We start from the raw sequence: 25,560 nt of genomic DNA, 5'->3' as shown, positions 1-25,560 counted from the left end.
ACTTTAATTTAAATAAAGTAATAATTTTTTAATTAAAAATTTATTATTATTGGTCCCTCAACTTATTAAAATATGCAACTATAGTCTCTCAACTAAAAAATCTATTAATATTGGTCCCTCAACTTTAATCCAACTAGAGAAATGATCCATCAACTTTAGCTCAATTAGAGCAATGATCCTTCAACTTTAATCCAATTGTAATAATGGTCATTCCAACATAACTCATTTTGACAAAATTCTAACGAAGTTGACGAAAATGATCATAGCTACACGTTTTGATGAGTTGAGGGACCCCAATTGTAGCAATAATCCTTCCAACATAACTCATTTTGAATTTTTTTTGATGAAGTTAACAAAAATGACCATAGTTATACATTTTGATGAATTAAGAGGCCAATAGTCATGAATTTTTAGTTGATAAGACATTACTTAAATTTGATTAAAGTTGAGGACTATTGTTACAATTTACTCTATTTTTACCTGTACTTGATAAATTGTCACTTTAAAAAAAAAAATTAAATTGGTACCGGCAAAACGTAGCCATAAAAAATAATATTCTAATTTCCACGTAGGAACTCATCTACGTCAGTACATTTAACGGAGGTAACAGAATCTAGCCAAAGTGAAGCAACCGGGACTGTTTACACTGTCTTCAAAGCGCCACATAGGAACACATTTAGCTTAGTACATTTGACGGAGTTAGCGGAATCTTATCACAGTACATTAAATATCGAGTTTTAGATACAAGGCGGCCAATATATTTTTTGCAGATATTTATATAAATTAGAAATTAGGAAGAAAAAAAAAATTAAAGAATAGGAAAAAGGAAAGAAAAGGAGGACAGCTGGAATTTTGACTAATTTCTCTGATTATGGTAAAGGGCAGGATGACATCAATGAAAATTTGGAAACCGAAACAGAAAAAGCTAACATTATTGGCACCGAAATTCAGAAAATACGGAAAACAATAAGGGCATGATGATGTCTGCCAAATTTACTAAGTTAAAAAAATTGATAATGTTAGGAAAATCATTGGTTTAATTTATATTTTATAAATTATATAACGTGATTATTAGTATTATTTTAAAGAAAATATTACTCAGAAGTTTCAAGGTCAAAATGGGCAAAGTCAGGAATAAGAGTGAGAATCAATCGGAAGAGGATGGACTACTCCCGTAATCAAATCGAATTCTTGTTTTTCAGGTATTGGATCATGATCCTGATGCTGTTAGGTTGCACCATAAAAGTAAGGTTTGATTATTGCCATATTGCCATATTGGGAAATTGATTATGTTTTCAACTAGCTAAATATTATGAAAATTAATGATAATGACTTGAAAATTTTGAATGTTAATAAAAAACCATATACTTTATTTAATAGTTAGGATAAAGCCCAATATTAAATCAATCCAATTAAAATGGTCCAAACAATCAGTTTCCATTTTTTCTAACAGCAACTCACACACACGCACGTAGAGTTAGAGAGAGCAAAGAGCCGTCAAACCCTAAGGTTGCAATTCGCAGATGAGGAGTTGCAGCATATTATGCGTGTGTTGAATACCAACGTGGTTGGAAAGCAGAAGATCATGTTTCACCATTACCTCCATCAAGGGTATCTGTAGACGTTTCGCCAACATCGTCTACAAGAAGGCCAATGTCGACAATGACATGAACAAAAGGGCTGGTGAGCTATCTGATACAGAGCTCGACAATCTAATGACTATTATGGACAACACCCCCCCCCCCCCCCCCCCCCCCCCCAAGTTGAAGATTCCTGACTAGTTCTTCAACAGAAAGGACTACAAGGATGGTAAATATTCCCAAATGGTCTACAAAGATGGATATTATGGTGTTTCGGTGTTCATCATTTCCAATTTACTCTCTTCATTCCCATTCTTGGTTGCAATTACTCTTATTATCTGGAGAAATTTGGACCAGATGATAGAGAGCCTCATGATGGTTGTAGCTTCTCTAGTTCCCAATTTCCTAATGGGTATTATAACATTTGAGCATCCTGATGATGAACTCGGGTTTCTTCCGCTTGCTACCAGATCTTCCCAAGCCGTTTGGGATACCAATAGACCATTCCAAGTGGTGGGACTTGGCTGTTATTCCCATGTGGTCTTCGACAATACTGGGGCCTTTGTGTGCGTGGACAGAGATTTGTGGCTTTTGAAGAAGCGACATTGCGGAGAGGAGAAAGAAGGGAATGACACACATTAAGTTTCATAAACAGTGTAGTAAGTTTAATAAACAATGTCGTATTTTTCATAAACAGTGTAATACCGTTAAGTTTCATAAACAATGTAGAAAGTTTCATAAAAAGTTTGTGTGATGACCCATGGTTCTGCGCGTCAGATCTTTTTTTTAATATTAAAATTATGTATTTTTCATTAAAATTTAAGTTCTTTTGTCCTTTTTATTAAAATTTAACGGTTTTTCATTAAAATTTAAATCTTTTTAATAAAATAAAGTTATAGCATGGTTTTTTATTCAAATAAACTTAACCCAAGCCATTATCATGAAAGTTCCCCTAAATATTAGATGGGTTGTCACCATGAACTTGGAAGAATCCATCACAAATTGATGAGTCAATTTCATATTATATATTTTACCCTATTTTTAGTATAATTTGGTAGAATTTTAATATTTTGCTTTATATTTTTAGCAGAGGACATTCGACTTCTTCCGGAGCGAAATGTGATCAAACGGATGGATTTTGGTGTAATTCAAGTTGGAGGACGTTCGTGTGTTCCTTAGCTTATTCGTGTCAAAATTTTAGCAATTTCTACCAAGCGGTTATTTTCTGACGATTAAATAAAGAAGCAGTACACATTGTTAGAAAGTAACGTTTTTTAGCTTAATTGCGATTTTTGGAGCCCAAGATGACATCTGATTGGTTCGTGGCCTTTTGAAGAAGTGTTCATAATATTCCAAACTTTAGATCCAACTATTTTGGGCTGCTTATCTTAGTCAATTTAGGATTATGTTTCCTAATTTTTTTGGGTTCTAGTTTTTAGAAGACCTTTTCTGGGAAGGATTGAATTTTCAATGTAGTATAAATAACCCTTTTTGGCCGACCCTAGTTCTTCTTCTTTTACGCAATATTGGAGAGAAGAATTTGGAAAAAGCTTATAGATTTTTAGACTTTATTCTACAAGGTGGTTTCACTCTTTTTCTAGTTTAATAAAACTCTTTTGATTTTAATTATGATATGCGTAACTAACTTTCTTTTGCTAGAGCAATGCCATGAGCCGTAACATGAATATATAGTTTTTATTCAATTGCTTATGATATTATGCATGCATACTTTGAATTATTAACCACTGCGTTTAAATTGTCTTTATGTCTTAATGCTTAGCTACCATTATAATGTTTAGATAAGTAATCGGATGCAATTTCTGTTGGAATGTCACCCTAAAATTGAATAATGCTTCTTGTGGTTAATGATTGTAAGTTCACTTAGGGCCAATGCTACATCTTAAGGGTTGCATGATTTTTCAAAGGGTTTTCACCACGTGTAATGAGTCATGCATGTTTATATTTGATCTGAATGCCACATATAGATTGCATGTTTGATATACGTTCTAACTTGAATACCACAAGTAGAATATGCAATAGGAAAACCTAACCTTCAAAGTTGCATGAGTAATTCATAAGTAATTAGTAAATCTACATAGAATTGTTAAGGGGACGGTGAAACCATAGTGCTTTTCCAAATTTATTTCTCAAAACCTTTTCTTTTTTTATCTGATTTCTTCTTAATTGGTTACTAGTTGTTTTTCTTAAATTACTTTTATTAAAGTCGTTTTTATTATATTTAAATTCAAAAACAACCCTTTCCAATCTTTGTTTTCAAATAATTAACTAAGATTTTGGTTTTCATAAATTGTTTTAAATAATCCCAATGGGAACGATCTTGCATGAGCATTTTTACTACAACTATCTTGTTCTCTTACAAGTATTATGTGTGATTTTAACCCTCTTTGCGTAGGTACTAAAAATCTTATCACAAATTATAAAAGAAAAATCCATGAAAATTTGAAGCAAGTGAAAATTTAGTACTCTTTATTACTTGTCAATGGTACTGGTTCAGCTGATATACGGAGGATCGAGCGTCCTCATGAAATTATCCCTTCAGGAAGGACTCAATCAGATTGTCGTCGTCGTTTACAGGCACGTCCTTGCCATGGTTCTGGTATGACCATTTGCTTATGCCTCTGAAAGGTAAGCATTCTAGCCGTTTTTCAGACTTTCCTCCTGTATAAGAAACAGCGAAAACTAATTCAGAATTCATGTGGCTGAGCAGGAAGCAGAGGCCTTGGCTCTCATTTCCGGTAGCTGCAAAGATTTTCGCGCTTGCATCACTCGGGAATACCATCCAATCGTCATCTTAATGTGTACAATGCTGGATTAGCATACACTTTTGCAACAGTCGGATGTGCCTTGAGTAATGTTATTCCCGCTTTTGTTTAAAGTGAGAATTGTGAGGACAATATTGAGCTATCCATTTCATTGGCACAATATTGTTAAAATCTCCTCGACTGTAACCCCCGTTACATGTTAGAATCTCCTCAAAATCTGGTGAAAACCCACTTCGCTAAAAGTAATTTCCACTAATTAATTAAAATAAGGTGTGTCATGTAAGTCATTAGAAGATTAGAAGCACTCGAGGTCAAGCTAAGGTGGTCGGTACTCTTTTCTGCATTGGCGGTTCTCTTATTTTCACCTTCTGGAAAGGAGGATACCTACTTAAAGCTTTTATTGAGAATCCGCTGGTAAATGTTTCTAACGGCGTGGGGACTGGCCGTGGAATGAGGCATGTTAAGCAAAACTGGTTAAAGGGTTCTGCTCTTATTCTAACGAGTCACATTGCGTGGAGTGCATGGCTAATCCTTCAGGTGATTATTACTCGATTCAAGATGATGGTTATACAATAATAGTGTCAATTATTTGTCCAACTTTGGGTTGCTTTACAGGCTGTGGTCTCCAAAGTCTACCCTGCTCCATTGTCACTGACCACCATGATATGCTTTTTCGCGTCGTTGCAATCTTCTTTACTCGCCCTGTTTTTCGCAAGAGATCCCAACTCATGGAGGCTGCAGTGGAACCTGCAGCTCATTATCATCATCTACTGTGTGAGTGCTTTCTTTCATATATCTTTATCCCTCATATTTGCCTACACTGCATGTTTTACTGATAGTTCCTTAGTTTAAGTTTTGTATTTCCCTTCTTGGTATAAGAAATATTTGAATCTGCAACAAATTCAGGTCTTCATCCGATCCTTTTGCAACAGGGTGTTGTGATCTCGGCATTAGCTACTACCTGCAAGCATGATGCATCAGTCGCAAGGGACCAGTTTTTGCAGCCATGTTTAGTCCACTTCAAGTCATCACAGTGGCAATGTTTTCGGCAATTGCTTTTGCAGAGCGACTTCACTTTGGCTGGTAAACTGAAGAGCACAAACACCCTTTTGCCCTTTCCATCTTACTGTTTTCACATTTTCCTTCGTCGATGCTACCAAAGTAGTTCATCCTCAAAAATCTAAAGTAGATTCTGTGTGCAGCTTGATTGGAGCACTTCTCATTATTGTGGGACTTTACTGTGTGCTGTGGGGAAAGAGGAAAGACGGTCTTGTTGCTGAACACGCAGAGATTGAAAAACTGATGCTCGACGATAATAAGGTGCTGAAGACCATGACTGATATTTCAGTAGTCAATCCTGTCACTAGAGAAAGGACATGATCTTGGAGAAGAGTTTTTTTCTTCCGGTCGTATCAGAAAGAACAGCTGATGTAAGAAAAATTGTGTTTCATCATGAGATATAACATCACTCATAGAACATTCATTCTTATTGATACAATCTAGTCCTTTACACATTACAGTAGTCGCTCGTGGCCTAGGTGTTAAACGATTTCCATCGATGGTTTGAGTTCCAACAATCGATATGAACTTATTCAATCGTCATTTGTATACTGACCTGGAATTATTTTGATCATCGGGTGGATTCCATGAGCAGCACAGAAATCTACCACCTTCTTTGCGCATCCTTCGCTCAGCGTATTGCACTGCCGGAATGGTTTTCATACCTTCCAAAAAGGTCGATGCTTGGTTATAGTTTTAGCATCCCATTTGATTTCATAGCCAGTTTTTATGCGAGTCTTGAATCAGTGAACACCATCGATCTATGAGCTAGAACTGATATCATTACAATCAAGCACAGTTTTTTATTTTTTTTATTTTTTATTTATTTTAATACCAACGATATTCCACTTAAATAAAAGTAATCTAAATTGCAAGGACTCAAAATACTCAAAGGAGCACGTAGTGGTACGTCGGCTCGGATTCTCAGTGGAACCTACAGATATGCGCACTTAACAAGGTGAAAATTTATTAATATTTCGTAATTGTAGAACCCGTTTGGTATTCAACCCAAACTCAAGTTTTTAAATTCAAAAACATATTTTAGTGTCAAGTTAAAAATTCTTGTTTGGTCGATTCATTCTCAAAAACACAATTCAAAACTAACTCAAAATCACATCCTACCCCTAGAAAACAGAAAAAGTGAGAATTTAGATTTTTGATTTTGGAGAACTGGCTCTTTTGGTTTATATATGGTGGAACCTCAACTTTTCATGTTACCAAAATAGGTTGGTTCATGTGTGAAACCCAAAGGCTACACATGCTCCACGCCACCTTATTTGTGTGGTCCACATATTTGGCTTGAAAATTCATCACGTGAGGGGGCGCGTGAGAATGTAAAAGTAAAAGAGTTCTACATTAGTGAAAGAAGAAACCTTATAAAGGCTTATAAGAGATTTAATTACTTTTTATATTGTCAATTAATTTACAATGGAATTCCAACTTTCTTTGTGCTCGCATCTTCCCATTGTCCTCCCTCTCTCTTAATTTCTTGCTCATTTTTTATTCCCTGTCCTCACACTCTCTCTCATTCCAATTCTCCACTAACAAAAGTTAAAATGCCCCAAAAGTTTATCATTATATTTCCACCATCCAAGGAAGATGTCATGGTTCTTTGCTACATTGATTGTAGCTTCCACTAGCTAATGCATGAACTCAAAAGAAGTGGCTGAGGTTGATCCTTCACAGTTATAAAAACCATATTAAAACTCGAAGCATAAAATCCGCATTTCAAATTAGTACAAGAAAAGTTTGATATCCATGGAAGGATGCACTCATTACTTGGCAATGGTACTGGTTCAGCTGATCTACGCCGGATCATACATCCTCATAAAATTATCCCTCCAGGATGGACTCAATCAGATTGTCTTCGTCGTTTACAGGCATGTTCTTGGCATGGTTTTGATAGGACCATTTGCTTATGTGCTTGAAAGGTAAGCATTCTTGCCGCTTTCAAATTTTCTTCTTGTACAAGAAACAGTGAAAACTAATTTGGTAGTGGATGTGCTGAGCAGGAAGCAGAGGCCTTCACTCTCATTTTCGGCAGCTGCAAATATTTTCCTGCTCGCCTTGTTAGGGCCTACCATCTTTATGAATCTATACTGTGCTGGTTTAGCATACACTACTGCAACGGTTGGAACTGCCTTGAGTAATGTTATCCCCGCTTTGACGTTTCTGATGGCAGTTCTTCTCAGGTATATTCTATGCTTTTCCTTTGATTTCTTCCAAGGTTTCATGTCCTGTAATTTGGTTACTTTTATTCAGGATGGAGAAATTGAAGATTAGAAGCGCTCGAGGCCAAGCGAAGGTGGCTGGCACAGTTTTCTGCATCTGCGGTTCTCTTATTTTCACGTTCTGGAAAGGAGGACACCTGTTGAAAGGTGTCGAAAAGCCACTGATAAATGTTTATGACGCCGAGAAGTATATTGGCAAGACCAAGCGTGTTCACGAAAACTGGATCAAGGGTTCTGCCCTTATTCTGATTAGCCACAGTGCGTGGAGTGCGTGGCTAATCCTCCAGGTGATTAGAAACTTGTTTCAAGATGGCTCCGTTTATACAAATACTAGCCTCTTATCACAACCTATTTTTTGGATATTTTAGTTTGATTTGAAAAAGAATACTTAATGTACAGTTTATGATTTTAAATTCAAAACAAAAAAAATAGATAACGTCGAAATTTAGTTTTTTTCATCAACTTTGGCTTTTCTTGCTCCACAGGGTGTGGTGTCCAAAGTCTACCCTGCTCCATTGTCACTAACCACCATAATGTGCTTTTTCGCATCGCTGCAATCTTCTTTCCTTGCCCTATTTTTGGCTAGAAACCCAAGTTCATGGAGACTGGAGTGGAACGTGCAGCTTTTGACCATCGTCTACTTCGTAAGCGTTTTCTTCTATATATCTTAATTCTCCATTAAGATATGTTCAACAACATAAAATGCGAAAATAACATGATGCTGTATTGCTGTTGTGAGATTAATTTTCACTGTCTTAAAACATAACTCATTAATTTAATTTTGTTCTTTCATGTTGTTGGGTTAAGATATATTTGAATCTGTAAAAAAAATTTCTAGTCTTCATCTGATCCTTTTGCAATAGGGAGTTCTGAACACAGCATTAGTCTATTACCTGCAAGCATGGTGCATCAGTCACAAGGGACCAGTTTTTGCAGCTATGTTCACTCCACTTCCAGTCGTCATAGTGGCAGTGTTTTCGGCAATTGCTTTCGCAGAGCGGCTTCACCTTGGCAGGTAAACCGAATAACACAAACACTTTCTCCCCTTACCATCTTACTGCTTTCACATATGGGAAATCTTCGTCGGTGCTAGCAGATTAGTTCATCCTAAAATATCCAAACTTTTTTTGTGGACAGCTTGATTGGAGCACTTATCATTATTGTGGGACTTTACTGTGTGCTGTGGGGAAAGAGGAAAGACGGTCTTTTTGCCGAACACACAGAGATTGAAAAAGTGACGGTCGACGATAATAAAGTGGTTGAGATTTACATGAATGAAATTTCAGTAGTCAATCCTGTTACTAAAGGAGAAACATGATCATGGAGACATGCTTGGTTTTTTTTTTTTTTTTCGCGGTCAGATCTTAAAGAACCTTTGATGTAAGAAAAGTTGTGTTATATCATTATGCAGAAGTTCAGAGAAAACTAATCTAAATTGCAAGGACTTAGAATACTCAAAAGAACACATCCGCTTGGATACTCATTGGAGCACATCCTCTATAGCTAATGTAGTTACCTCCACTTAACAAAAAGTAAAGTCTTATTTAACTAAATAAAACATTTTTTCTGTTTTGTTTCAGTTCCTTGTTTAAAGTGTTAATCGTGATGACTATTATTCATTTCATTGGTACAATAAAAATGTTTCTTATCACTGTGACGCTTAATGAGAGAGATACTAACAATAGTATATCTTTAATTTGTCAATGTGTCTCGCAATTACATGTTAGCTAGAATCTCCTCAAATAGAGAAGACCACTGAAATTATTTTCCACTAATGAATTTAAAATTCCCCAAATAGGAAGATGTCATGGTTCTTTAGTATATTGGTAAACTAGTGTGAATTCCACTAGCTAAACTATAAGATGTGTTGTCATGCGTGAACTCAGAAGAAGTGACTGGGATTGATACTTCACAGTTACAAAAACCCCATTAAAACTTGAAGCACAAGAAAGTTTGATATCCATGGACGGAGGCACTGGTATTAGTTGGCAATGGTACTCGTTCTGCTGGTATACGATGGATCAAAATGTCCTCATAGAGTTGTCCTTCATGAAGGATTAAGGCTCCGTTTGGGATTTGCTTTTTTTATTTTTTTTCTCTAAAAACTGCTTCGTTTTAAAGGACTTTTACACAGAACTCACATTTATTTTTCTTACCAAAGGGTTCATTTTTCTTGTTGGTATGCTACTAGCGATCATGCTTGGGCACCCTTTTCTCTGGTGTACTTCTATCTGAAAATAATGATGAATATGAAGAGAGTGACAACATTCAAATCGAAAGCAATGATTCTGATGTGTTGTCCCACTCAAAAACACTCAAGTTAATGAAATAATTTGGGGAAGAAGAAAAAAAGAAGTCAACAATTCGATACACAAATTAAGAAAGAAGATAAGGAAAAAGGAGTTGCTACAAAGAAGGGAAAAGTGGGAGGTGCTGTTAAGTTGTCACAACAGATTGACCGAATGATTGATGCAGTGGACACTAAATATTTTAAGAATACATTTTACCATTATAGTTGTCTATGGTTGTTTTTATTTAATATAAAAAATGACAATGAAAACTACATATGTTAAGATAATATGAAGGAAAAAGATTAGATACTTTTGACGTCATGCCTATTTTTGTCATTATACAAAAGGTTTTTTTTTTTTGTCAAAATGGTCTCTGAGATTTGTATAATACATCACTTTGGTCCCTAAGATTGAAAATCAATAGAAATGGTCCCTGAGATTGTCTACCATCCATTATTTTGGTCCATCCGTTAAAAACTCCATTAAGTGTCCTGGAACTCTTGGCCGAAAGTTTGGGCAATTTTCAAAGTTTCGTAACTCAATTGTTTCTTAACCAAATTTAACCCATTATAGATCAAAGAAGATAGGAGAGTGTAGAACAAGATTTTACCTATCTGGAAGCCCAATGGTTGCCGGAGATGGCTAGAAAATAGACTGAAAGGTGATTGGTCTGCTAGAAAACTGGAAAACTCACCGAAAAATGGATAAACTTTAAACGTTCATAACTTCTTCAATATTAGATACTTTTAACGTTATGCCTATTTTTGTCATTATACAAAGATACAACACTTTTATATTAATATTCACTAAAGGATTTTATATTGCTTTTTATGCTCACAACAATTTTAAAAGTATAGTTTACCAAATGCTTAGCCACTTTACTTTACCTCTAATTATTATTAAAGCATAACAGAAGCTGTTTTTATTTTTTTTATTTTTATTTTTTATTAAAGCGCAGCAATCCCAGACTGGCAATCCGATAGTCTTCGTGGTTTATAGGCATGTTCTTGCCATGGTTTTGGTTGGACCATTTGCTTATGTGCTTGAAAGTTAAGCATTCTTGCCGTTTTCAGACTTTCTTCTTGCACAAGAAACAACGAAAACTAATTTGGTAGTGGATGTGCTGAGTGTGAGAGTGTGGGACTCTTGAGAATGAATTCCACATTGATGAGAAGAGGGACCGTATATGGGCTTATAAGAGGTTGGGCTACTCTCCATATTGTCAATTGGTTTTATGGTGGAACCTCAATTTTTTTCATAGTATCAGAGCAAGTTGGCCTATGTGTGAAGCCCAATGGCCACACCTGCTCCACATCACGCAATTCATGTTGTCCACGTGTTTGACTTGAAAATTTGCCACACGTGATGAGGCATGTGAGAATGTGAACATAAAAGAGTCTCACATTGGGGAAAGGAGAAACCTCGCTTGAAAATTCGCCACTAGTGACGGGGTGTGTAAGAATGTGAATGTATAAGAGTATCACATTGGTAAAAGGAGAAACCTTGCTTGAAAATTCGCTACACGTGATAGGGCGTGTGAGAATATGGATGTAAAACAGTCTTACATTGATGAAAGGAGAAACCTTGCAAGGGCTTATAAGAGGTTGGGCTACTCCCTATATTGCCAATTAGTTTTATGGTGGAATCTCAACTTTCTTCACTGAGCAGAAGTAGAGGCATTCGCTCTCGTTTTCAGTAGCTGCAAAGGTTTTCATGCTCTTAATGTTTGGGTTTACCATCTATCTGAATGTATAGCCAAAAGGTTTTCATGCTCTTAATGTTTTGGTCTACCATTTAGTTGAAAGGTTTTTATGCTCTCAATGTTTGGGTTTACCATCTATTTGAATGTATACTCTGTTGGTTTGTCATGCTTCTCCAACAATTACCTTTAATTAACCTGAACTCTAAGCTTATTATGTGGCTCTAATACTACATGTAAGATATATTCTGAAATCATAACAACATGACATTCGAATCACAAATATATCAAATCAATATAAAATAGAGATTGACTAATTATATTAAACTTATCTGTAGAGTATGGAAGACATGGTTATGAAGATGAAGTCATTGATCCTTGCGAACAAAGTGAACAAAGTAGAAGTAGTCTTCTACTTCCAATACCTCTCAATGAACTCTACTATCGAAATAGGTTTGTAGTTTTTGTGAGTTTCAGTTGGTATGGAAGCAGGACTGCTCCTTGGTTTTATAGCTATGGTTTTCAACCAATTCCTTCCTATTATTGGAAAGGATATCAACCTAAATCATGTCAAATCAATTAGAGTCCCATCATGACTCTCATTCCTTGTATTTACTTAATAAAGGCCCTTAATTGATTGCATATAATTAGGACTCCAATATGTTTATTTCCTTAATGACACACCCCGACCCAGACGTCCACTTGAACCCTGAATTGAGCTGTGCTGGCCGACACCTGGAAGGTGACGAAGCCATAAAATGTGATAGTGTATAAAAAGTGAATAAATTTGAATCTAAAAGTGTCTAAGTACCAGAGTGCGCTACGAGTGGGAGCGAACCCATTTCACACGCGATGTCAGAGCATAAGTAAGGTACAGTAGTGTGGGTAAGAATCATACCCTTAAAAGTAGCCACCAATACTAAGATTAGCTATATATCCTCGTCGATACAAACTCAGCAGTTAAAACCTGAAGGGGTACAAAACAGAAAGTGTGAGTAAGCAGTAAAACCAAGCTTCCCAAAACTATTACCTTTCTAACTGTAATAACCCCTCACTGTAATTCCCTTATCGTTTTCTATAGGACAGTACAACATATATACATATATCTAAACCATACTCAGAAATGACCAAAACCACGGTTTGCCATCAACTCTATCATACATTAATAAGTAGGCCAAATGAATTTAATCAATACAAAGTGATATATCAGTCAGAGTCATCTAAAATGACATATACAACTTATTCATATCTCATCAATCATGATTAGCATATAAGTCGGAGTCACCTATAGTGACCTATACGACTTATCCATATCTCATCAATCCTGGTTAGCATATAAGTCGGAGTCACCTATAGTGACCTGTACGACTTATCCATATCTCATCAATCATGGCTAGCAAATAGCTCAATAAATATACCTGTACACGAGTCGGAACCACGTAAAGTGGTCTGTACGACAGGACTGGTGTAAATAAATACGCTCAAGTGCTACGATCACGTGAAGACTGTGCGAATAATCGCGGGTCACCTACGAGTCGGAACCACCTAAAGTGGTCTGTACGACAGGACTGTGTACCTACCTTGGATCCAAGGTGAGCGTAAGGTGCGGGAGGTGAACATCACGTGAAGGACTGTGCCCTGGACACGGGTGGGAGCACTAACACCGGGGTGCAGGTTTATGAGCTCTCAATGCATCTCAATATAACATGTGGAACTCATGGCAACCAGTATGACAGTATCGAAGTTGCCTAACACATAACTGTAGTCATGCTATAACTCAATCGATTCAACTAATACCATAAACTCATCTGAACTTACCTGGGTGTCATGAGTTCACCTTTGCACTTGAAAACATTCACAATAATTATATGCAAGTAATATACATATGGATATACCATGATGCAATCTAATACTCAACCATGTCGTAGCATTTTCAATTATAAACAATACGGTGAGAAGTGTACAATCAATAACGCCCTACTCCCAAACTACTTATTTTCAGGGATAATTATCCATGACAACCCAATTAACACTAATTTAACTAACTAATTCATAAAACTAAAACTTGCCTTTACCAATTTCCTTCGCATTACTCAATTTCCCAAGCAAGGCTTTTGTCTCAAATATTTTATGGTTGCATCTAACGTCTCGTTAGACTGCCTACGTACCCTAAACAGGGATCAAGCCATTCGTAGTTCATATAGGTACTTCAAGCATTCATAATAATTATACGAAGGTAATATACCTAATCAATTTAAAAGTGTCGATAGAACTCTCAACAATATGTACGATAAAAAGGAAAAGATCCACTCACCTGGAGTCCACGCTATGATTCTCTAGCGCACGCATCGAGGCGTCCTGAATGATTGGTCCCTGTGACCAATTATCAAATCACATCTCAGAACTCTTATCCGTAGAATATGTAATTCACATAAAACACAACCTCAACGACATTCTAAAATAGTTTGAGACCCATTGACCACAAGTCAACAGTCAATCAAAGATCGACGGTAGGGTTTACAACCCTGTATAACTTGACCCGAAACATCCGCATATCAGATTTCCAATCCGCAACTCCCAACGATCCACAATATGTTTCTAGAATAACATATTAAAATTTCATTACGATCCAACGGTTGGATCTCCGCCATTTGCCCAAAACCAAGTGGACGTGAACATTTATTTTACTAACTTACAAATTCAATTCGGGAAGATCCGTACATCGGATTCCCGATCCATAAATTCCTATGATCTTTAAATATTACGTATTATAATGTACCCAAGTTTGGTGACGATCCAACGGTCGGATCGTCGATTCACATTTTCATCAAGCAATGTATCGTAACGAATTTAGGTTCCAACGATCAACCTATGTCATTCAAATAACAAAACTGAATTCAAGACATTCGACATAGCCTAAAAATAGCATTGGCGGCCCACTGGCCATGCGCCGCCGCACGCGCCGCCGCCCCGACTCGCCGGAAAATCTAACTATTTCTAAAAATTCTCAAACTTCACAAAAATGAAGATCTCAGTGAGTGGAGAAACTTTCATACCTGCCACGAAGTCCAAAAGTGGACGGAAGATGGTCAATTTTGCCCACAAAGCCGGCGGGTGCCTAAAACTTCCTGACGTTGATTCGTCGTCTACAGTGGTCCAACGGGGTCAAGGTTGGTTGGGTTTTGCTCCTGGGATGATGGGCAACAAAGCCCAAGTGGTGGCATCGGCCATCGCTTTGCCGATTTGCCAGAAAATCGAAAAGGGTGGCCGGAGCACCATTGATTTTCGTCAACTTTCGCGGCCTCAAACCGCCACATACCATGGTTAATCAAGGTGGTTCTTGGGTCGGTTTTGTAGAGGGGAATGAGAGCTTCAAGATGGTGATGGTGGCATCGAAAAACTCTACCGGAGTTGGCCGGAATGGGCCTTGGAAAATGGACTCGCGATGGGTGCGAGTGGACGGGAAGCCACTTCCCTTTTTTTCTTTTTTTTTTTTTTTTTTTTTTTTTTCTTTCTTTCCTCCATTTCTGATTGGACTTCACCCCACAAAGTGGGGATTTAATTTAAATAAACACTAAACCTTGAATAACCAATTTCGAACGTCCGTAACTATACCGTTATAATCCGGACTCGCAAACGGCTTTCGCCTATACGTTCGTACCAATGAGTACTACGAGGATATGCTAAAAGAATAAGTCTCACATCTCTCAAGTCGATGGTCAATGGAAGTCAAAGTCCTTGCCTCTAGGGCAATTTCGTAAATTCACGCTTTTAAAATAAAATAAAAACGTAAAATTTGGAACGGGTTGTCACACTTAAGACACCTAGAGTCCTAGAGATTTCATTAACTTGTATGCCAAGTCAACTATTCTCTCAATAATTCTCAACAAAATTCATTGCCATTCACAAAATGGTTTTACATTCTCCCAATGTCAATGAGAATACCTCAACGAGATAAACATATATGGTGATCACTATAGTCCACTAAAGTATGCAATCATACCTTTCAAGTAACTTGTCACTTTGAGATTAAGTGCAAAACCAAAGAAAACAAGGCACACATTGGACGGTTCCTTGTACTCCATGATTACATGCGCACTTAATTCAAAGCACTATGTTACTAACAAAGTCATGATATCAAGAGCTAATAGTCAAAACATTAACTCACAATAGTCGAACTGAAAATATGAAAATATATTTCAGTACAAAAGTAGTTCACAAAAGAACTCTAAGGTTGGTAACAAAATCCAACTTTTCTATCAATTTAGAATATAATAAGAGAACAAGTAAAATACGACATACTGTTTACAAAATCAAGACCTCTTATTAAAACTTATGAACAAAATTTAAACAAAATTTACTCTTAAAGTATCATCCACTAACACTTCAAAATTTCAATACAAAAGGTAATCTTTTACTCACACTGATTAAAAGAGATAAAAAAATATACATACAAATTATTACTCCCACTGCTTAAGAGAGTAATAAAAATTATAAATGCCTGAAATGAAACAGATACCTTACAAATACTCCCACTAACAAAGCATTGGCCATGGGATCTACAATCATAAAATTTGTGAGCTAACACTTTTATTCCAGATATCTGTAGGGAAGTGATTCTTGTGACTGAAAACTATACAAAATAATTTGGTCAGTTTTGTTCATCTAACATTTGACAAAAATAGAAAACTTTAACTGATTGTTTTCTTATTGCATCAAAAGCATATAATCCCATAATCATCTTTGAACAGAAACTAATTATATTAAGTTTGCATAGCTAAAACATAAAATACAAGGGAAAATGTAAATAGCTTCAACACTTTTGAGCATATGAACTATATACAATATTGTCAATTTCATGTTTCACTATACATTGATTTATTGTTGTACTAAATAAGAAAACATTTTTGAGCAGATTAATTATCCATCAATAATATATAAATCACAAGTTCAATTTCTTGAACAACAAACAAGAACTAATAAGTAAAACACTTATGAGCAGAATGTACCCATTAATCCTCTTGAATATGAATCTGGTTGTATTGTATTTATCAGTTCAATATTGATAAAAACAATAGTGATTCAACCTAAAACTTCATGCAAGTTAGTTGCATATAACAAATATAAACAAATATGATGATTTATGTTTTATCTACGCATGCAAAATTGATGAGTGTGAAGCCTATAATATATTATTTCTCCCACTTGGGCAAACACACCTCAAAATTACAAGGTTCATAAATAAAAAATTTCATAGAAAAAAACGTAAATAATGATCATGATTTTTTATTTTTTTTATTTTAGTATTCGAGAAGACATACATATGTGAATATTAAAAAAATCAGGGTAAATTACATTTTACCACCTCAGATTTGTGGTCGATTTCAATTCCTTACAACATTATTAAAATATTTTACCTTCATACCTCATGTACTATTTTATTTCAATATAATACATCTGTTACATTTTTCATCCATTGGTCTATTAAGAGTTGATGTGGCTGCCACGTGGCAAAACAATAAATTTTTATACATTACAAATATTATAATATTAACCCTATTAAAAAAATAAAAAATAAAAAACCCAGAAATCCTTCTCCGCAACCCCACATCCCACCCCCACCCCCACCCATCTCTTCCTTCCCATCCGTCCATCCTCTCCACCCCTTCATCCCTTCTACCCGAGTACCCCTCAGCGCGGGTCCCACCACTGCCGGGCTCACTCCGACACATCCTTCCGCACCCCCAACTTGGACAACCTCCTCCTCTTTGATCCTTCCAACCTCGACCTCTCTTGCCTCGCCTCCCCCAACCTCCTGCCATGTTTCTCAAGTCCGACGACTCCTCGGGGGGCCAACCACCCAACCCTTTCTCCTCGACCCTCAAGCCCACCGCTTCCTTCGGCTCCATTGCCATTGCTGCCCACCTCCATAGCCTCTCCGTCTACTCTGACTTTTTCGACGGCCTGGGTAGGACTCTCTACGGGTTTGGGGGGGTTAGGTTATTAGGGTTTCGGAGTGGGGATTTTGTAAAGGGGAGTTGCAGAGAGGTGAGGGGGAAGGAAGGGGATATGGGTTTAGGTTTCTTTTATTTTTTTAATAGGGTTAATATTATAATATTTTTAATGTATAAAAATTTATTTTTTTTGCCATGTGGCAGTCATGTTAGCTCTTAATGGACCAATGGATGGAAATTGTAACAGATGTATTATATTGAAATAAAATAGTACATGAGGTATGAAAGTGAAATGTTTTAAAGATGTTGTAAGGAATTGAAATCGACCCCAAACCTGAGGGGGTAAAATGTAATTTACCCTAATTTTTTAAATATTCACATATGTATGTCTTATTGAATACTAAAATGTATGTCATCCCAATACTAAATAATTCACCAAAAATTTAATTTTTCTCCAATGTATATGAAAATTTCCAGAAATAAAGTAGACATATAAATTTATTGTCACCCAAAATTCCTTGATTTTGCGATTTTAAAAGTGGGCTAAAAATAAAATCGAAATGGAATTTGCTGCAAAAACTACATAAATTCTGCAGGACTGTCCTGAGATTAAAAAATTCACCAATAATTCATTTTCAAACCAATGCTAATGAAAATTTTCAAATTTGAAATGAATATCTCAATGTATATCATACTAAAATTTCATGAATTTATAAATTACATAAATATATCAAAATAATATTACAAACACACTATTTTGCAGAAGTCTGCAGAATTCCAGCAACATGGTATCACACTTAAAAATTTACCATAAATCCATTTCTTGTCCAAAAAATGGGAAAAAAAATACCAGCGACTACAATCCATTTGATATTACAACATGACAAAATTTCATAATATTTGGAGTTATGGAAGTCTATCAAGCCCAGGTTATTGACATGAATGGTTTTCCTTATGAAAATTACATCAGTTATATAGAACACTAAAAGTAATATTCATTGCAATAATATAAGCAACTATCATTTCATAGAGAAATAACCAAGAACCAAAAATTACTTATTCATTTGCATATGCACTATAAGGATAAGAATCGAAAAATGCAAAATTGAAATAATCCCAAATGAAAACACTATTTTTGCTCAGAAAATGAAAACACTATAATGATGCATAAAATCCAAATTTGAGAATTAAAATATATAATTAATTCCTTTTAATGAGACTTTAAGGTAGACACAACTTTGGCTGTTAGTGACAAGATTATAATCATACCCCCATAATAATTATAGTTTGAAAATATTATTATTTAGCATGATTAATTTTGACAAAAGGTTAGGCAAAAATAAGTCACACCACAATTGAATTTCTTACAAAATTAAAAAGCCCAATACGAACCGACTGAAAGCAATTCATAATAATGTAATTAACCACACATCAAAATTATGACAGCAAGCAGTCCTTCATAATACAATAATTTGTTTATATATACGTAAGTTGCCAAATAGTTTCACCTATCGGTTCATCAGAAAACAAACAAATGCCTTTTAGAACATGTTAATTCACTACAAGAAAAGTGGGCTAAGAACACAATTGATTTGTGTCCTTTTCAATTTCATTGAGCACAAATACATATCTGTGCGTTTTGAGTATCATTGAACACAATACTATTTTATATGTGCTCTCTAAACAAAATGAACATTGGTTTGTGCCGAAAATGAAGTGTATTTGTGCCTACTTGTTGTGTCACCTTTAAATGTCATAAATGAGATTTGTTATTTAATTTACGAAAGCACAATAAAAGTTTTCGTGCTCTCCGATGTAATATATTTAAATTAAAAGTAGGTTTTCGTGTCCATTGCTTTTACTTTTTCCCATTTTCAATTCCTTTACATTAGTGCACGCCCTTCCTCTCTCCCCCCCCTCTCTTAAACTCTACTCCTTGTCCTCCTCAGCAATCTTCCATTCTTCCTCCCTCCCCCTCTCCCTCCTCTTTCACGCAACAAACCGCTGTCCACCCGTCACCAACGACCGTCTAATTATACCTCTAGAATCCTCTTGTCGTCCTCTTTCCAACTCCCAAATTTGTTTCTCCAAATTCTTAGCCAAATTTCCTCAATTTCACATCTAAGCAACGGTGATCGTGGGATTTCCTGCCAATTTCCGGCAAAGGCTGCCGGAATTGGACCTCGATGCAAGAGGTAAAAATGATCTCTCTTTCCTCTTCTTTCTTTCTCATCTCTCTTTTCCTCTTTCTCATCTATCCTTCTCCCTACTTTCATCTTCTGCTCTGCCTCCCTCAGACTCTCTTTCTCTCGCCTCTATCTCTGTCTCCGACTCCCTTTCTCTCTCTACCTTCCCAGATTCGGTCCATCTCTTTTCCTTTTCCCGATCTGGTGGTTTTTGATGAACCAATCCAAAGCATAACTCCCAGATTCGGTCTCTCTCTAATTCTCTCTTATTTGATTTGATTTTCAAAAAATATATAGATCTATTTGATTTTCTTTCCTACTATTGTCTTCTTCAAGCTACATTGATCTAGATTTGATGAAGGAGAATCTTCGAGTCAGAAAGATGTGGGCAAGCAAAAAAGGAGGGTCGCCGGAGGCCGCCCTAGAAACCACCATTGCCATCTTCACCATCGAGGTAAATTCTCCTTCCCAAACTTTCCCTTCAATTTTCTTTCACTTTCTCAGTAACCAAACGGACAATTCAATCCATAAAGTTTGTATCTTTGACATTATTTGTGTTGTCAAATCGTTAACAATAGTAGCTTTATTACAAACACTCGCCGAGGACTTGCAGGAACTTCATCGGGCTCGCTTGCAGAGGATATTACGACAACGTAATTTCACAGAATCATCCTGGTTTCATATTTTCTGCTTTTGTAGTGTGTATAAATATTAGATATATATATATATATATATATATTTTTTTTTTTTACTAACGGTTAAATTGGAATTGGGGTAGGATTTCATAGGGCAAGGTGGTGATCCCACCGGGGCAGGAAAGGGTGGCGAATCCATTTATGGGTAAAAAAAAAATTCCCTTGAATTTACCCATAATGTATTGAAATTTGCTTTATTTTTTATTACCCCCGATTTTAATTAGATTTGAGAACCATGGTGAAGAACTTGTTTTGTATAATGAGTTTCAGGGAAAAGTTAAGAGGACGAGATAAAACAAGAGTTGAAGCATAGTGGAGCTGGCATCTTATCGATGGCGAATGCTGGTCTGAATACAAATGGAAGCCAGTTCTTTTTCATGTTGGCACCGTGCCCATCATTGGATGGTATGCTAATTTTTACCCAGTAATGTTAAGACTGTTTTTTACTACTATATGTGCTGTATCTGATTTTTTGTTTTACTTAATCTGCATAAAAGTGATTAAAAAGCAGTAAGCGTTTTTGCCTTAAGATGGTATGTTTATCTTGCGTACAATGTGGTTTGGCGGACTTGTGACCTGTTGACTTTAGAAGTTATTTGCATGAGACATCAGTTCATCGCTCTGTGACCTATTAAAATATCTGGAGACTGAAAAACATTTCTTGCTATAATACCATTTCTTTGTGATTTTGCTATGAGGATTTTATGATTTGACATGCACACGCAATCTGAATATAGTTATGAGCTGTATTTGTGTACGGGAATCTTTAGGCTTTAGTTGACTTTCAGGTGACTGTAATAATCTACACCATCACCATTAGGATTCTGTTTGAGCTATAAAGTGACTAAAGTAAAACTCCTACCCGTTTCTTGATTTAGCGTTCTTATGAAAGATTTTGACTATGTATGTTGAACACGAGGTTGTGAAGGTATAAAACCAGCTCCTTGCAATGAATAATTAAAAAAAAACCTCAGTGTATGTCAATTTTGTGACTCACGTGATTCCTCCCAAACTTGATTATCTGTATGCCCTGAATTTTCATGTGCCTTACTAATTGATTGTGATTAGGTGTACAAATTTGTAGTAGATTTAGAAGTGGTAAATCGCAGTTTAGCAAAGGCATTTGTAGATTCAAATATCAATGTTTGTTCATTAGTTCCCCTAAGCATCACACATTTTGCTTCTTGTTTTCCAGTTTGCTCGACTTTGTCCGTTGGATCAGAAAGACATGGCCCTTGCCTTAATCCATTTGATGAAAATTTTGCTTCTGTTATTACATAAGTTTTTTCAATTTATTATTTTTTTTATGACTTGTCATTTGTATATAATGTTTGATTTTGGATTATACATATTTTTACAGGATTGACGGGAATATATTATGTTGTAGAGGTATACTTTACCTTCGTGCTATTTCTCATCTTTGTAAGTGGTTAATGTACCATACATTAATAAGTTTGGTTTTTATTTGCTTGAAATATATACAACATTATTGGAGGTCCTATTAATGTTTTGCTCTTATTATATATAAAATAACTATTTTTTTATTTTTTATGAAACTTATATTTACTAAATTTCTTTCTTTTCCAGGAAGAGGATGAACTTCCTTCTACAATTATGGTTCACGGTGTCGATATGGATTTGCTTCCTTGTCTTGTTAAGGTACATTGGACATTTAGTTGTACCAATGGTAAAATGTTCTCTTTTTTGTCGAAGAAAATGAAACTCTTATTGTTATCAGATATGTGTAGAGCTAATGAATTCTCAATGTTGATTGGATGTTTGGGTAACATCACTGGAAATATGTGATCCTTTCCCTTTTTCATTTTTCCTTTGGTTTGGATTTCAGGAAGGTGATTGCATAACCACCGAGCTGGGAAAAAGGGTAAAATCAGTTATGGGTGGCTATATGTAGGAATGCATGGATACATTGATAGGAAAATCTCATTATTTTGTTGGTCTTTTATCTTGAACACTTGTAAACATGTTCTTTATAAGGAATATTTATGTAGTTTCATTATAGACATTCCATTTCTACTATTGGATTGCTTTTTACAGTTGAGACTGCTATCTTTGATTTTATGAAAATTTTAAATTTTTGGTTTTATTTCAAAATTTTACATTTCTATTTTTTTTAATAGAACCTACTGGGCACAATAACAAAATAGTGCAAACATGGATGGAGAGGGTCATCTGACAAGTTGTCAGAATAAGGACACAAAAAGGCCTTTATTTGTGCCTGCCTCTTTGAGCACCAAACAGTTTATTGTGCCCTTTTAGCAATGGTGATGCCCATAGAGGGCACAGACACAAAGATGGTAGCTGCACTGTTGCTATTGGTCTATGAGCACAATTGTTGGTGCTTTTTGACCTCAAAGGGCACAGATAATTTATTGTGTGTAGTGCTCATTTTTTTTGTAGTGATTAACAATAGTAAATCTAAATTTTAAAGCATGAAAGCATGAAATCCAATACAATATTCATCCTGAAACCTCACATCTGCAAGGGTTAATTCAATCATTTGACAGAATCCTAACAGAGAACGGCCCAAAACATAAGCAAACTAAGCATAAATTTTAAATTTTTTAAAGGCTAAATTTTGCAACGCAATAATTATCAAGTTAATCAATTTTGAGATGGAGAAATTAAATAAGAAATAAAGGTTGATTGCCCATAATCAACGACACCTGTATCTAATTCTCAACTTACTTGGAACCAAAAGCTTAATTTTAACTCAACCAAATTAGGTAGACTAAATTGCGAGATTTCATACCTTTTTAGAGAGAATTCTTACTAAAAAACGCCGAATGTATCCAAGAAACGGAGTTATGTGAGAGAGAACTAAAAACCTCACACACGAGGGAGAAGACCCCGTACTGTGTTTCAACGCCATATCTCACCATTTTTTTTAATTAATAATAATTAAATAGAATTATTGCATCTAAATCGATAATAGGAGGATTATATAAGAAATCCAAATATCATCCAAGATTAGGTTTGGTCAAACGCCATCAAAACCTGCAATTATTTTACAAAATTTGTTGCAATTCGAAAAGAAACCATGTCATAATGCAATTCGAAACGAAATTTTCTTTTCACTGTGAATTACGAAAACAATACTGACCTTGATTATATACATGCTTTTATTCTTCCACAAAATATAAACATAATAAACTTAGTTATTACGCTGATTGATACAAAATTGCGGAAGCATGTTAACTGATTTCATAGGATCAAAGAGTGGAATTAATCCAACCAAAACAATATTATGTAGGCAAACAATTACCTTTAATTAACCCGAACCCTAAGCTTGTTATGTGGCTCTGATACTACATGTAAGACATTCTGAAATCATAACAACATGAAATTCGAATCACAAATATATCAAATCAATATAAAATAGAGATCGACTAATTATATTAAACTTATCTGTAAAATACGGAAGATATGGTTATGAAGATGAAGTCATTGATCCTTGCGAACAAAGTGAACAAAGTAGAAGTAGTCTTCTACTTCCAATACCTCTCAATGAACTCTACTATATTGAAATAGGTTTGTAGTTTTCGTGAGTTTCGGTTGGTATGGAAGCAGGACTGCTCCTTGGTTTTATAGCTATGGTTTTCAATCAATTCCTTCCTATTATTGGAAAGGATATCAACCTAAATCATGTCAAATCAATTAGAGTCCCATCATGACTCTCATTCCTTGTATTTACTTAATAAAGACCCTTAATTGATTGCATGTAATTAGGACTCCAATATGTTTATTTCCTTAAGACACCGAGTGTCCTAGAGATTTCATTAACTTGTATGCCAAGTCAACTATTCTCTCAATAATTCTCGGCATAATTCATTGCGATTCACAAAATGGTTTTACACGCCTTTCCTTTAATTTCATATACGGTTTCCTGTTCTGTAATTTGCTTACTTTCGGATGGAGAAATTGAAGATTAGAAGCGCTCGGGGCCAAGCGAAGGTGGCTCACACACTTCTCTGCATCCGCGGTTCTCTTGTTTTCACATTCTGGAAAGGAGGATACCTGTGTTAAGGTGTCGAGAAGCCACCAATTAAATTTTTCAATGCCGAGCACAGTTTGTTGGCGAGATCAAGCATGATGAGTCACATTGCTTGCAGTGCATACTCCAGGTGACTACATACTCGATTCAAGATGACACCGTTTATACAAATATAATGTCAAAATTAAATTATATTTGTCCAACTTCGGTTTCTTGCTTGGCAGGATTTCATCTCCAGAATATAGCCAGCTCCATTGTCACTAACCACTATGATATTCCATTTTGCGTCGCTCCTGTTGGAACCCCCAGTCCCACATCGGACAGAGGGAGAAGAGAAGAGTGCTTTAAATAGAAATACCCCTCTCTAATTAACACCGAGACCTTTTGTGATAAAACCCCACACCTGAAGATCTCAAGTGCGGGGGAGTGTTGGAACCCCCAGTCCCACATCGGACAGAGGGAGAAGAGAAGAGTGCTTTAAATAGAAATACCCCTCTCTAATTAACACCGAGGCCTTTTGTGATAAAACCCCACACCTGAGGATTGTGTAGGTGGTTAAGTGGGGACAGTATCGGTGTTGTTGGAGTGGGCCCTCGGCCCGTCGACCTGAAAATTTCCACACTGGTATCAGAGCCAGGGGACGGGCCCGTACTGCCACGTGATTGGGTGGGTCCCCATTGGCCCCGCGTGATTGTCCACGTAGGCCAAAGATGCCACGTGTTTGGGTGGGTCCCCATTGGCCCCGCGTGATTGGGTGAGTCCCGACATGGTTCCACGTGGTTGCCGATGTGTGGAAATTCACATGTGACCCATAAGTGGGGTCTCACGTGCGGGGGAGTGTTGGAACCCCCAGTCCCACATCAGACAGAGGGAGAAGAGAAGAGTGCTTTAAATAGAAATACCCCTATCTAATTAACACCGAGACCTTTTGTGATAAAACCCCACACCTGAAGATCTCACGTGCGGGGGAGTGTTGGAACCCCCAGTCCCACATCGGACAGAGGGAGAAGAGAATAGTGCTTTAAATAGAAATACCCCTCTCTAATTAACACCGAGGCCTTTTGTGATAA

The 25,560-nt window shown here is 36.2% G+C and overlaps 1 protein-coding gene and 1 pseudogene across 1 annotated transcript; both read left to right on the top strand.

Annotated features, from left to right (window-relative positions):
• The first annotated feature begins 1,823 nt into the window (after positions 1–1,823).
• Positions 1,824–5,743, top strand: LOC137710118 (WAT1-related protein At5g64700-like; annotated as a pseudogene).
• Positions 5,744–7,160: 1,417 nt separating this feature from the next.
• On the top strand, positions 7,161–9,089 carry LOC137709829 (WAT1-related protein At1g43650-like). The gene is made up of 6 exons (XM_068448814.1): positions 7,161–7,353; positions 7,435–7,614; positions 7,685–7,940; positions 8,139–8,297; positions 8,517–8,668; positions 8,791–9,089. The coding sequence occupies exons 1-6, from the start codon at positions 7,181–7,183 to the stop codon at positions 8,969–8,971; spliced, it is 1,101 nt and encodes a 366-aa protein (XP_068304915.1). The 5' UTR covers positions 7,161–7,180; the 3' UTR covers positions 8,972–9,089.
• The last annotated feature ends 16,471 nt before the right edge of the window (positions 9,090–25,560 follow it).

This window comes from Pyrus communis, chromosome 12 (genome assembly GCF_963583255.1).
Source record: "Pyrus communis chromosome 12, drPyrComm1.1, whole genome shotgun sequence".
Classification (NCBI taxonomy): domain Eukaryota; kingdom Viridiplantae; phylum Streptophyta; class Magnoliopsida; order Rosales; family Rosaceae; genus Pyrus; species Pyrus communis.
The sequence above is the reverse complement of the archived record's forward strand: the minus strand, read 5'-3'. Positions and strand labels throughout refer to the sequence as shown.